The sequence below is a fragment of the Labeo rohita genome, chromosome 22 (genome assembly GCF_022985175.1).
Source record: "Labeo rohita strain BAU-BD-2019 chromosome 22, IGBB_LRoh.1.0, whole genome shotgun sequence".
Classification (NCBI taxonomy): Eukaryota; Metazoa; Chordata; class Actinopteri; order Cypriniformes; family Cyprinidae; genus Labeo; species Labeo rohita.
This window is the reverse complement of record NC_066890.1, coordinates 37,044,968-37,057,787: the sequence shown is the minus strand read 5'-3', so window position 1 is coordinate 37,057,787 and position 12,820 is coordinate 37,044,968. Positions and strand designations below refer to the sequence as shown.

Here is a 12,820-nt window from a genome sequence, read left to right as displayed (position 1 = left end):
CGGTCATGTGATGGATTCACATGGCGGAAGTTTGTCTCGCTGAGTGTAAACAAAGTAAAGACATTTCCAAAGTCAAATGACACTAAAATGTCGTTTTTGTCTGCGTGGACTTTGTTGTGTCTTCTAGTTTGTTGTGATGTAGGAGAGTGCAGAAGAAGAAACGTGCTTCTCATCATTGGTGTGTAATAAAACAATCATGTGTTTTTGTAAATACTGATTTGACAAAATAACTCATTCGTACTGTTATGTCTGTGTTTGTGTTATGTTGTATTTACATTATTTTGTTTTATGTTGCTTTGATGTTTGTGTTGTATTGACATTATTTTGATGTTTACGTTGTATGGACGTTGTATTGACGTTTTTGTTGTGTTTATGTTGTGTTCTACCACACAGCTGATGATGGTGGGTTCGAAACCGATGTTTACAACAACACTGTGGTCCAGACCCCTCATCTCCGGGCTCTTTCTGAGCGCAGTGTGATCTTCAAGAACGCCTTCACCTCCGTCAGCAGCTGCTCACCAAGTCGTTCCACCATCCTGACTGGACTACCACAGGTAACCAGATGTTAAAAGTCTCTGTTTTAGCCCCAACCATTGGATAAACTTCCCTTGAACTTTTCTTTTCTCATCAACAGCACCAAAATGGGATGTACGGCCTCCATCAGGGAGTTCATCACTTTAACTCATTTGATGGAGTGCAGAGTCTTCCTCTTCTTCTGAAACAAGCCAACATTCGAACAGGTCAGATGGAGATCTGTTGAACTTTTTATTTATTTTTTTTTTTAGCTTAGTGCACTTGTTTCTGTTTGAGGCCAGACTCTACTCAAAAAACTCTATTGACTGACAGATTTGTGCCAGTATAGTGCTGTATGATGATTATTTGTATCTCAAATGATTGAACACTAAGAAAAAAAAACATCTTTCACATGTGTTTCTGTGGATCTGTATGAAGATTTGTACACAGAAAAGTCAATTATTCGTACGACTCTAAAACAGAAATTTCGCTCATGCATCATTTGAAGCTCATTATGAATTTCAGGCCAGACGATAGGACAGGTTTCTTCTAAATTATACATTTGTAACAATATCACATAGTTTGCACAACAATTTCATTATACAAAGAAAAGGCAGATATTCGATTTTTTTCAGACGATTCTGAAAACGAAGTCTTGCTTATACACCATTTGAAGCTCATGTATTTTAGGCCAGATTATTAGACAAATTTCTCCTAAATTATCAATTTGTAACAATATAACATTTTGTACAACAATTTCATTGTGAAGAAAAGGCAGATATTCATACAACTGAAACAGAAATTTTGTTTATGCATGATTTAAAGCTCATTATGTATTTTAGGCCAGATGATAGGATAGATTTTTCATAAATTATAAATTAGTAAGAATACAACATATTTTGTGCAACAATTTCACTGTACGACGAAACAATGTACGACTCTGAAACAGAAATCTTGCTTATGCACCATTTGAAGCTTACTCTGTAGCCTATTTTAGGCCAGATGATAGGACATATTTTTAATAAATTGTACATTAATAAGAATATAACATATTTTGCGCAACACTGCACAGTTTTTTTTTTTTATGAGAATAAAAAAGTGACTAAAAAAGTGAAAGTACTGTACCTTTTATGTGCTTGTTTCAGTGTTTTGAGTCTAGATAATAGTATAAATATCTATCAAATGACATTTTGTTACCAATTTAGTGTATGTGTACGACAATCTCTTTTTTTCTACGTGTTTTTCTTACAAATTGGGAAGCATCTTATCATTACACATTTTTGTGCTTGTTTTCGTTTTGAGTCTTTCTATGAAATGACAATTGTTGTCAGTTGTGTAAGTGTACGATCATTTTTTTTTACATATTTTTTGTACAAATTTTGAAAGTAGCATCTTACTGTTACACCTATTTGTCCTTTCTTTGTTTTTAGACCAGATAATAGTACAGCCTTCAAACCGAATGACAGATTGTTACCAACATAGTGTATGTCCTATAATATCCGATAATTTCTTTTTCTACGAATAGTAAGTTTTTTTGTACAAATTTTAAAAAATAGCATCTTACAGCTTTTGTACTTGTTTCTGTTTTAAATCCAATTATTAGTACTAGTAACTATCTTTGTACCAAACAACAGATTCTTGCCAACACATCGCATGTTCGACATTTTATTTTTCTACGAATATCACATTTTTATACATGTTTTGAACACTTTTTGAGATACCTTTTTGTACTTAATGGATTCAGAAACCCAGTACAGACAAAAAACAGCTTATGATTTGTTACCAAACACTCAAAACAAGAGTAAATCTTAAAAAAAAAGGATTTTTACAGAATTCTTTTCTTCTTTTGGAAAGGTATCATTGGGAAAAAACATGTCGGTCCGGGGCCTGTATACCCATTCGATTTCGCCTACACAGAAGAGACCAATTCCGTTCTGCAGGTGGGTCGGAATATCACCAAGATCAAGCTCCTTGTCCAGAAGTTCTTCCAGAGCCTAAAAGCAGAGAGGAGTGAGACGGAAGAGGAACGTCCGTTCTTCCTCTACGTGGCATTCCCATGATCCTCACCGCTGTGGCCATTCCCAGCCTCAGTATGGAATGTTCTGTGAAAAGTTTGGGAATGGAGAAAGCGGAATGGGGAGAATTCCCGATTGGGAGCCTAAGTATTACTCCCCAGATCAGGTCAAGGTAAGCTTTACTAATAAAGCAAAAAAGTAAAGAGTTATTAGGTGCAGTTCCTAATTATTAGTTTCTTCAAATCTGACTAGGTTCCGTACTTTATTCCTGACACTCCCGCAGCGAGGGCGGATATTGCGGCCCAATACACAACAGTCAGCCGACTGGACCAAGGTTATATATTTGTCATTTACAGTAATATTTAAACATTTGCTTGCACAGATCTTCACTAATTTTCTGTTTGATTTCAAAGGTGTCGGTCTGGTTCTTCAGGAACTACGGAATGCAGGTTTTGAAAATGACACTCTGGTGATCTACAGCTCGGATAATGGAATTCCGTTTCCCAACGGACGCACTAACCTGTATGGCTCGGGTGTGAAGGAACCCATGCTGGTTTCCTCACCTGAACACCGGCAGCGTTGGGGGCAGGTTAGCCAGGCTTACGTCAGTCTGCTGGGTAAGAACCAATCAACAGTTTGATTAATTCATATCAGGAGCATGTGTAAAACTAATGTGTCTCTCAAGGGTTTGAATTGTGCTGTAACTGCTTTTAATCACTAGGTGGTGCCATACACCTGTTTAAGAAAACACTGCACCCTCATGCACTTGTTTCTGTGATTGAGGCCAGAGTATCGAAATACTGTTACTGAATGGCAGATTTGTTATTTGTTAAGTTATTCATACTACACTACAAATAGGCTGTTATTCTTATCACTTCTAAACACAACATTTCACTCCTGCTGCTTTTGAAGCTTTGACTTTCTTTTTGTATGATGATGAAATAAGCCGTATTATTGCTGCACCTTTTTGTCTAGATAATTGTATAACTACCTTTCTACCCAGTGATGGATTGTTTCCAACACTGTGTATGTGTGCGACAATTTATTTTTCTACAAATAGCACATTTTTTTTGTACAGATTTGGAGAAATAGCTCTTAATTTTACAGCTTTTTGTGCTTGTTTTTGTCTTTTGAGTCCAGACAATCGCACAGCTACCTTTCTACTTAATGGCATTGTTTCCAACGTAATGTAATGGTTTTTTGTACAAATTTAAAAAAATTACGTCATTATTACACCTTTTTGTTTTGAGTCTAGATAATAGTACAGATGTATTTCTACCATACAACAAATTGTTACCAACATAGCATGTGTATGACAAATTTTTTTTTTTTTTTTTTTTTTTTTTTACGAATAGCTAGTTATTAGTATACATTTTTATATTCCTGACCAATTATTGGCATTGTATCAAAACGTTCTATTTCTATGAATCACAAGTTGTTTGTACAAAAAAACAAAACAAGCATCCCTCACTGTTTTCACACTTAATTCTGTTTAAGGTCACATTTTTACATTGACTCAAATTAATGTAACATTTTATATTTGTACAAATTGCAACTTGTTCATACAATTTAAAAAAACGGCTGCACATTTTCACACTAAATTCTTTAAGGTCACATTTTTATATTTACTCAAATTATGGCCAATGTAACATTTCATATTTGAACGGAGCGTAAGTTGTTTGATATTAAAAAATGCTGTTTCTCACTATCGCACATTCTCACACTAGATTCACAAGTTGTTCGTACAGTATTAAAAAAATGTCGCAATAGATTCTGTTTAAGGTCACATTTTTATATTTACTCAAATTATGGCCAATGTAACATTTCATATTTGTACGAACTGAAAGTTGTTTGTACGATTTAAAAAAATGGCATCCATTGATAATGCACATTTTCACACTTGATTCTGTTTAAGGCCATATCTTTCTATTTACTGACAGATTATTGCCAATCACATCACAGGTTGTTTGTATGATATTTAAAATAATCATGGCCCTCACTATTGCACATTTTTGCACTTGATTCTGTTTTAAAAGTCCAATTTTCATATTTACTCAAATTATTGCTAATGTAACATTTTATATTTGTACAAATCACAAGTTGTTCGTATGAGATTTTAAAAATCCATCATCAGTACTAGAGGTCGACCGATATTGGATTTTACAGATACCGATAACTAGGTTGGACCACACTGGCCGATACCGATTAATCCACCGATAGTTTTTAAAATGGATACTGAATGGAAAATAAATAGTGCTCTACAATAATAATAATAAAAAAAGTAGCCTACTAAACAATACTTTGTAAGTTAATAAAAATATTAACATTAATTGTATATTGATCATTACAGTTGGTTGTTCATTAATGTTAACAAAAGCAACTAATTTTTTTAAATATATCAGTAAATGCTGAAATTAACACACTCTAACAAGGAATAATGTTTCTATTCTACAGCTTTTATCAATCGTAATGTTACAAATGGACTCATATTGTAAAGTGCTGCCATTACATCAACAATCAAGCTAAAGATGGCCATGTTTAAATATCTACACAAAGGCCACAGTACTGAAATTGCATACATATGGATATTTTGTACTTTCACAATTGAACTGCTTCTATTCTAGATCATTTGTGGTTATCTAATCAAAATATAAAAATATGTTAGTCACACAACGGGCAAAATAACTCGCATAAATCGCATATGGTTTGTACAATATTATGAAATGGCATCCCTCATTATTGCACATTTTCACACTAGATTCTGTGTTTAAGGTCACATTTTGATATTTACTCAAATGATTGCCAGTGTAACATTTTATATTGTACGAATATAACAATATTGTTTTTAAGTTTTTCTATTTTTACAAATGGCAAGTTGTTAGTACGATATTAAAAAAAATGGTGTCACTCATTATTGCATATTTTCACTCTTGATTCTGTTTAAGGTCATGTCTTTATATTTGCTGACAGATTATGGCCAAGTTAACATTTTTTCTATTTTTACGAATCACAAGTTGTTCGTAAGATATAAAAAATGGCATCACTTATTGCATATTTTCATGCTAGATTCTGTTTTTAAGATCACATTTTTGTGTTTACTTAAATTATTACCAATGTAACGTTTTATATTGTACGAGTTGCAAGTTCTTTCGTACGATATTAAAACATGGCGTCACTCACTGTTGCATATATTTTCACACTTGATTCTGTGTTTAATGTCATATCTTTACATTTACTGACAGATTATGGCCAATGTAACTTTTTTTTACAAATTCGCAATTTGTCCGTACGATAATAAAAAATGGCGTCACTCATTATTACATATATTTTCACAGTTGATTCAGTGTTTAAGGTCATATCTTTATATTTACTGACAGATTATAGCGAATGTTAAAAAAAAATTCTATTTTTACAAATCTCAATTTGTTCGTACGATATTAAAAAATGGCGTTGCTCATTATCGCATATTTTCATGCTAGATTTTTTTTTAGTTTTTAGTTTTTAAGGTCACGTTGTATTTACTCAAATTATTGCCAATGTAATGTTATATTGTACGAATTGCAAGTTCTTTCGTACGGTATAAAAAATGGCACCCCTTATTATTGTACATTTTCGCACTTGATTATGTGTCTGTTTAGTGACATTACTGGAATTGTATCAACAATTTTTTTTTCTATTTTTACAAGTCGCAAGTCGTTCGTACAATATTAAAAAAATTGTGCCATTTGATCTTTCCGCACTTGATTTTGTGCGAAATGCACATCTTTATATTCACTTTTCACGACTAATGAGTTAATTGCACGGCAGAGTAAAACAACTCTCACTGTTTCCCCAGACATCACTCCCACCATCCTGGACTGGTTCTCTTTGCCGTACCCACCGTACAGTCTCTCAAGGGGCCGTCTGGTTGAGTTAACGGGTCGGTCTCTTCTCCCAGCCCTGAACTCAGAACCATCCTGGGCCACCGTCTACGCCAGCCAGAGTCTTCACGAGGTCACTATGTTTTACCCAATGCGCTCCATCCACCAGGGCCGCTTCCGGCTTCTGCACAACATGCACTACCGCATGCCCTTCCCTATAGACCAGGACTTCTACGTGTCCCCAACCTTCCAGGATCTGTTAAACCGGACTCAATCAGGCCAGCCCACAGGCTGGTTCAAGACTCTAAACGAGTATTACTATCGGGAGAGGTGGGAGCTGTTTGACATCCAGTCGGATCCGACGGAGAGGCGGAACCTAGCGGGTGATCCAGCCTACGCCCCGGTTCTGGAGAGCCTGAGGGATCAGCTGCTGAAGTGGCAGTGGCAAACGGAGGATCCGTGGGTGTGCGAGCCGGATGCAGTCCTCGAGACCAAACTGGAACCACAGTGCAGGCCGCTGTATAATGGACTCTGAGTGCCTAAAATTTGAGAGAAAACTGTATAAACTTTAATGCTTCCGTTTAAATGGTTTAATATGAGAACTGTAAGATTATATTTGTAGTTTTATATTGAAAATGTTAATACATGTTTTAAATAAAATCAACATTGTCACATCTCTTTTCTTTCTATTATGTCTTCTTTGTTTGAAAATATTTGGTCATATTTGATTAAAGCCGTTTTCTCTCTTCTCCACGTTGAAATCTGTCAACGTGGATAAACCGTGTTATGTTTATCCAAATGTGTGATTACAGAGAAGTCAATAAGTCAATATTTTAAATCACTTCTTAATGAGACTTAATTGTGAGGTGCTACGCACTTAGATTTCTTATTCTGTTCTACAGCAATTATTTAAAACACTTGGGTACTGTTATTATCCGGTTCATGCGTATGTGCGTCTTTACGCACGGGATTTTCTCTTTCCTAATTTGCACTCTGACGCTAGAAAGACGTTTATTGATCAATATAGACAGGTTCGGTGACAGAGAAACAATATTAACCCGTCACACATCACATCCACCTGACGTTAAAGGCTCCCCAGCCGTCTCCAAACGCGCAAAGACGCGCAAATCAATCCTATTGGCCGGAAATATGAATCATCTAGTGGGGAATGACGAACGAGATCACGACTCCGAGGGGTCTATATAAACTCCAGATGTGGAGAACATCAATCCAAAAGCTACGAGGCATCATCGATCACAACACACGCGTTTTTGGGTCCAGTGCGCAATGGAGAGGTCCGTCAGATCCGTGCTGGTGTTCGTGGCTGTTTCCATCCTCATCTCCAGCCATCCTACAGACGCCTGGTACAAGCAGTCCACCGGGCCGAGCTACTATTCCGTCGGGAGAGCCTCGGGTTTGCTGTCCGGGATCCGGAGGTCGCCGTATGTCCGCAGATCTGAGACAGAATCAGCGCTGGACAGCAGCGAGACCCCCGGCGTCTCCAACAGCGTGATGCCCGACTTCAGCAGCAGACAAACGCCAGTCCTTAAAAATATGGTAAATTCTATAATATTTGATGAAAAACACATATACATAATACTATAAAAGTAACGTTTGCTTTGTTAAGCGTTATATAATGCTATTCATAAACATTATATACATAAGTTAGCCAGCATTCAATTATATGTATGTGAACTTATAAAATCAAAGTTTCATTATTTTTCTTTATATTTGCATAACTTTCTACATGACCTACTACTCACGACTAACGTAATTTAAAATGCAATACAAATCATAGCTGATGTGTTCAAACTCAAATAGCCTATAAATATATTCAGAATATTTCTGAACATGATGTATATTAAAATGTTCTATATGTTTGAATGTACATATATTAACAATATAAAAGGCTTATTAAAGACTAAAACGTTTTAATGAAAGAAAAAAAAATTTATAAAAAGAAAAACATTTCCTTCATGTTTCCACGATTGAAGTTTGTTAAAACATTAAAACCCTTATAATTGCATAATTTGGTTACCTTCAACATTCTTCGAAATCATTAAATGTCTTAACTACATAGCAGGGGCAAAAATTACTTTTATATAATTTTATACATACATACATACATACATATTATATATATATATATATATATATATATAGCCAACCTCAAAAGAAAAACAGGACTGATTCAAGCACAGAAACTCATATTCAACAGTTTTACATTAAAACCTTTTCAGATTTAATGTAGACAAAACTGTGTTTTTCTTTGATATCTGATTTGTTCTCTTCATTTTGGAGGGAAAAAAGCATTAAAGAATGAAGTAAACGTCAATTCAGACGTTCGAATCGTAACTTCCACTAACGTTTCCCGCGCCGTTTTTCCTCCTCAGGCAATCTGCGTAAAGGACATTTCTCCAAACCTACAGAGCTGCGAGCTGGTTCAGGACGGTTCGAGCACGTTTCGGTGCAAAGCAGAGGTGTTTCTCTCGCTCGACTCGCTGGACTGCTTCACCTCCTGAGCGGAACCCGTCTCTCTCCCTCCCCGACCCGAACGTCTCTTCCATTTCAGGAGTATTTACAGCGAAGGCAGTGAGGCGCGCTGTTGACATTGAATGTTTACTTGATTTACACCAGGGATGTTCAGCGCTGCTCCTGAAGAGAAGCTTTCCTGCACAGTTTAGTTATGTACCACTGATAATAATCATTTTCATCATGACTGATATTACAAATGCATCTAGCTTATTTTGCAACGTGTAAGTTCTTTTCGTAAGTATTCCGATTCATTAGCCGTTATGAGTAGCGGTAAATACCAGGAACGGGAAGAATTTTCAAAAAGTGAAGTAAACAGTAACGTTCTGTTTGGAATGACGACACATCATTAAAAGAATAAGATGTATCAGTTTGCAAAAACAAGCACTTTAACACTGGAAATAACCGGCACATTCAAATTACAAAATACGTTAAAAATTAGTAGGGCGCGGTTTTGCAACTTTAAAGTGTACAGCAAAGAGACTGATATTAGTTTAAATGCCGAAAGTGAAGTCAAGCCGAATCCAAGTCACTTTCAGTGTGAACACACTCCGTTTCAGCTATATTTTGCAGGAAAATAGATCTCTGAGAGCAGTTTTGAGCACCCCTGGTTTACACAATGTGAAGTTCGCTGCTTTAAATTTATACATCAAAACATACAGAAACAAAATGGAGAGGTGTTTTCTGTTCGATCTGTTCTCCCTCGCGCCCACCGTCTCCTGTACCTACTTCCAGATGTATTAAATGTTCATAAAAAGAGTTCACTGTTATGAGCAAAAACTTTCAAAGATGTTTTCTTTATTTTATTAAACTTGACAGATATACTGTATGTTTGACGTGATTCATTGTGTGCGAAATCAGCACAGAACAAAATATCAAAAACAATGTTAGTTTTTAATGCCGTTTCTATTCACAGTGGCTTACAAAAGTGTATCTTGAATGCTAAAAGTGGCGCAACAGCTTTTAAATAGCAAAAATACATTTTATATTCCAAATCTCAATTAATAAATGGGGAAAGCAATGTATTTACAAAATATTTGCTACAGGTATGATTATGCTTCATATAGATGTGTATGTGCGTTCGGCTCACCTTGGTACAATAAAACCATTTCAGATTGAATCTCACAGACTCAACGACTATAAAAAAAAGTGCTGGATCACACAAGTCAAAAGCAAAAGATGATTCATAATGAAAAATCAACATACCAGACCCTTTATGAACCGCCAGGGTGTTCACAGGGACTGTGTTAAACAAAGATTTACACAAGGGAAAAGGTTTTTTTTTAAATATAAGTGATGATTAACCATGGTAACGTACACACAAGTAGTAGGGAATGTCAGGTGGGAAATTATGGGATGCCTGAATGAACTCGACCATTGTCAGAACAGTGTATTTTACTCATTAAATCTGTATTATACACTTCCACAGCGTAATATATGATTCAGATGGGATGATTATTGCATTTTATTAAACCTTTTTAGTTTGTGTTTAGGTGAAGGGAATACAAACCAGCATTTATTCGGTTATTGCTTCAGAAAAAAATGTGCAGTCGCTCCATTCTGATTAATATCAGAGCGTCATATATAATAAATACCATTAGCTCATTCGTGAGTCTTTGAGTTTTTAAAGGAGAAAAGGTTTTCAGAGCAAAGACACGGCCTCCAGGTTCTCCTTGATGATGGTGTCCATGACGACCTGGAAAACTACCTGAACGTTGGAGGTGTCGGTGGCTGTGGTAAAGTGGTGGTAGATGAGTTTGCTAGGCGTCGTGTTGAGAGACACAAACATTGCGGCGATGAACCGGGCGGCAGCGTCTACGTCACAGTCTGCTCCTGTGAACAAAAACATGGAGATGTTTGATCAAAAAAATACTGTAAAAAAGTTAAATGTTATCTATCTATTCCAATATATTTTAAAGTGTAATTTATTCCTGATGCAACGCTGAATTTTCAGCATCATTACTATATTAAAGCAACATTTAAGCTATAAAAAGGCAGTTTCGAAACATATATCAACTTGAGTTCAGTTCAAGATCCTGTTGAACAGGAGACTGCTACAAAACATGATGAATTATGCATTACCAGGAAACCCTGTACATCTGAGAGAAGACAGCTAGGCAAAGTGAAAGTAATTGAGGTTTTCCCCGTAAAAAGAGAACCAAAAAAAACGAAGTGAGAGTCTATGAATATCTGACGAGATCTGCTCCAAACGGCAGAATTGATGAATGGGATCAATCTCTAAACCTTCAAAGCTAAATTGACATTTGCATGATGCCTGCATTTCTTGTTCTGACTGAATTAACAGGTGAAATGTAGTTGTGAAATGGTTTTATTGTAATCTTCTATTTGAAGGGGGATTAAGTTTGTCATATACAAGTGTCAGGTAGGGGTGGGAGGAGGGGAGAGTGAAGACAATGTCATGCGAGAAATTTCCAGCCTCGTCCGTCTTGACCTTTTCTCCCTGAGGTAAAAACTACGGGATCCATTCCAGCTGATTAAACGGCCAAACTACAAACTCAAGCTGACGCGGTGGATTCAGTCTTAATGGAAGGACAGTGGTACAAGACGTCTGAAAGTAAGGGAAGGAAGGAAGGAAATAAGGAAAAAAAGAAGGAAAGAAGGAAGGAAGAAAAAAAAGAAAGAAAGAAGAAAGAAAGAAAGAAAGAAAGAAAGAAAGCGAATGAAAGCGAATGAAAATTGATAAAAGACGATAAGACTACAAACAACCAAAATAAAAAAATAGCGTATAAACAAATAAAAGAACAAACTCAATGAAAAAAGAGACAAATAAATGGGAAAAAAAAAAAAAAATGAAAAGGAGAACTAACTGAAGGAAAACAAACAAGTGACTAACAAACAACTATAAAAGAATAAACAAGAAGAAAGAATAAACTGTAAAAAGAAAATGAACTGAAATGAAAGAAAGAGAGAACAAAAAAAAAATGAAAGGGAGAAAAAACAACAACAAAGTGAATTAAAAAAAAACAAACAAAAAAATGAATAAAGGAGAGACCAAATAAAAAAGAAAAACAAAACAAATGAAAAAAGACAAAACAAAAAAAAGAACGGAAACAAAAAAGCAAATAATGAATGAAAAAAGAATGAACAAATAAAAAAACTAAAACAACAAAATGAATATAGGACAGAACAAACAAACAAGTGAAAAAGAAAAACAAACAAATGAAAAAAGAGAAAAAAAATGAAGGACTAAACAAAAAAAAAAAAAAAAAAAAAAAAAAAAGAAAAAAAACAAGAAAAAAGAACAAAAAAAAACTAAAAAGAATAAAAACAAACAGACAAAAGAAAAAAGAATAAAACAAAAAAAAATAAAAACAAACAGACAAAACAAAAAATGAATAAAGGACAAATAAAAAAGAAAAACAAATGAAAGGAAAAAGAGAAAATAAATAAAGGACAGAACAAACAAACAAATAAAAAGAAAAACAAATTAATGTAAAAAGAGAAAATGAATAAAGGACAGAACAAACAAACAAACAAACAAAGAATAAAAAAACAAACAAATGAAAAAAAAAATGAATAAGGGACAGAACAAACAAACAGAAAAGAAAAACAAACGGAAAAGAAAAACAAACTAATGAAAAAAGAGAAAAAAATAAAGGACAGAACAAACTAATGTAAAAAAAAGAAAATGAATAGAGGACAGAAAGAAACAAATAAAGAATACAAACAAACAAATAAAAAAAATAATAAGGGACAGAACAAACAAACAAACAAACAAACAAACAAATGAAAAAGAAAAAACGAATTAATGAAAAAAGAAAAAACGAAAATCATGGAATAAAGGACAGAACAAACTAAAAAGGAATAAAAACAAATGAAAGGACACAAAAAAGACTAAACAAATAACACAAAAGAACTAACAAAAAAACTAAAACAGAA

General features: G+C 34.7%; 3 protein-coding genes across 3 annotated transcripts in view; 2 read left to right on the top strand and 1 right to left on the bottom strand.

Moving 5' to 3' along the window:
• The first annotated feature begins 6 nt into the window (after positions 1–6).
• On the top strand, positions 7–7,062 carry sgsh (N-sulfoglucosamine sulfohydrolase (sulfamidase)). Its single transcript, XM_051095147.1, is given in 8 exon segments — positions 7–178; positions 394–554; positions 635–740; positions 2,368–2,567; positions 2,569–2,700; positions 2,781–2,862; positions 2,942–3,145; positions 6,364–7,062. Coding segments are annotated over 8 exon segments (1,536 nt in total). The 5' UTR covers positions 7–87; the 3' UTR covers positions 6,924–7,062.
• A 537-nt stretch (positions 7,063–7,599) lies between these two features.
• On the top strand, positions 7,600–9,961 carry npb (neuropeptide B). Its single transcript, XM_051095029.1, has 2 exons — positions 7,600–7,945; positions 8,782–9,961. Exons 1-2 carry the CDS (start codon positions 7,676–7,678, stop codon positions 8,908–8,910), a joined length of 399 nt encoding a protein of 132 aa, XP_050950986.1. The 5' UTR covers positions 7,600–7,675; the 3' UTR covers positions 8,911–9,961.
• A 380-nt stretch (positions 9,962–10,341) lies between these two features.
• The window catches only part of gnav1 (guanine nucleotide binding protein (G protein) alpha v1), a 42,724-nt gene continuing 40,245 nt past the window's right edge, over positions 10,342–12,820 (bottom strand). Inside the window, exon 9 of the mRNA XM_051095028.1 lies at positions 10,342–10,753. Within this exon, the coding sequence (XP_050950985.1) occupies positions 10,563–10,753 (191 nt within the window). The 3' untranslated portion in view covers positions 10,342–10,562. The remainder of the gene's footprint in view (positions 10,754–12,820) is intronic.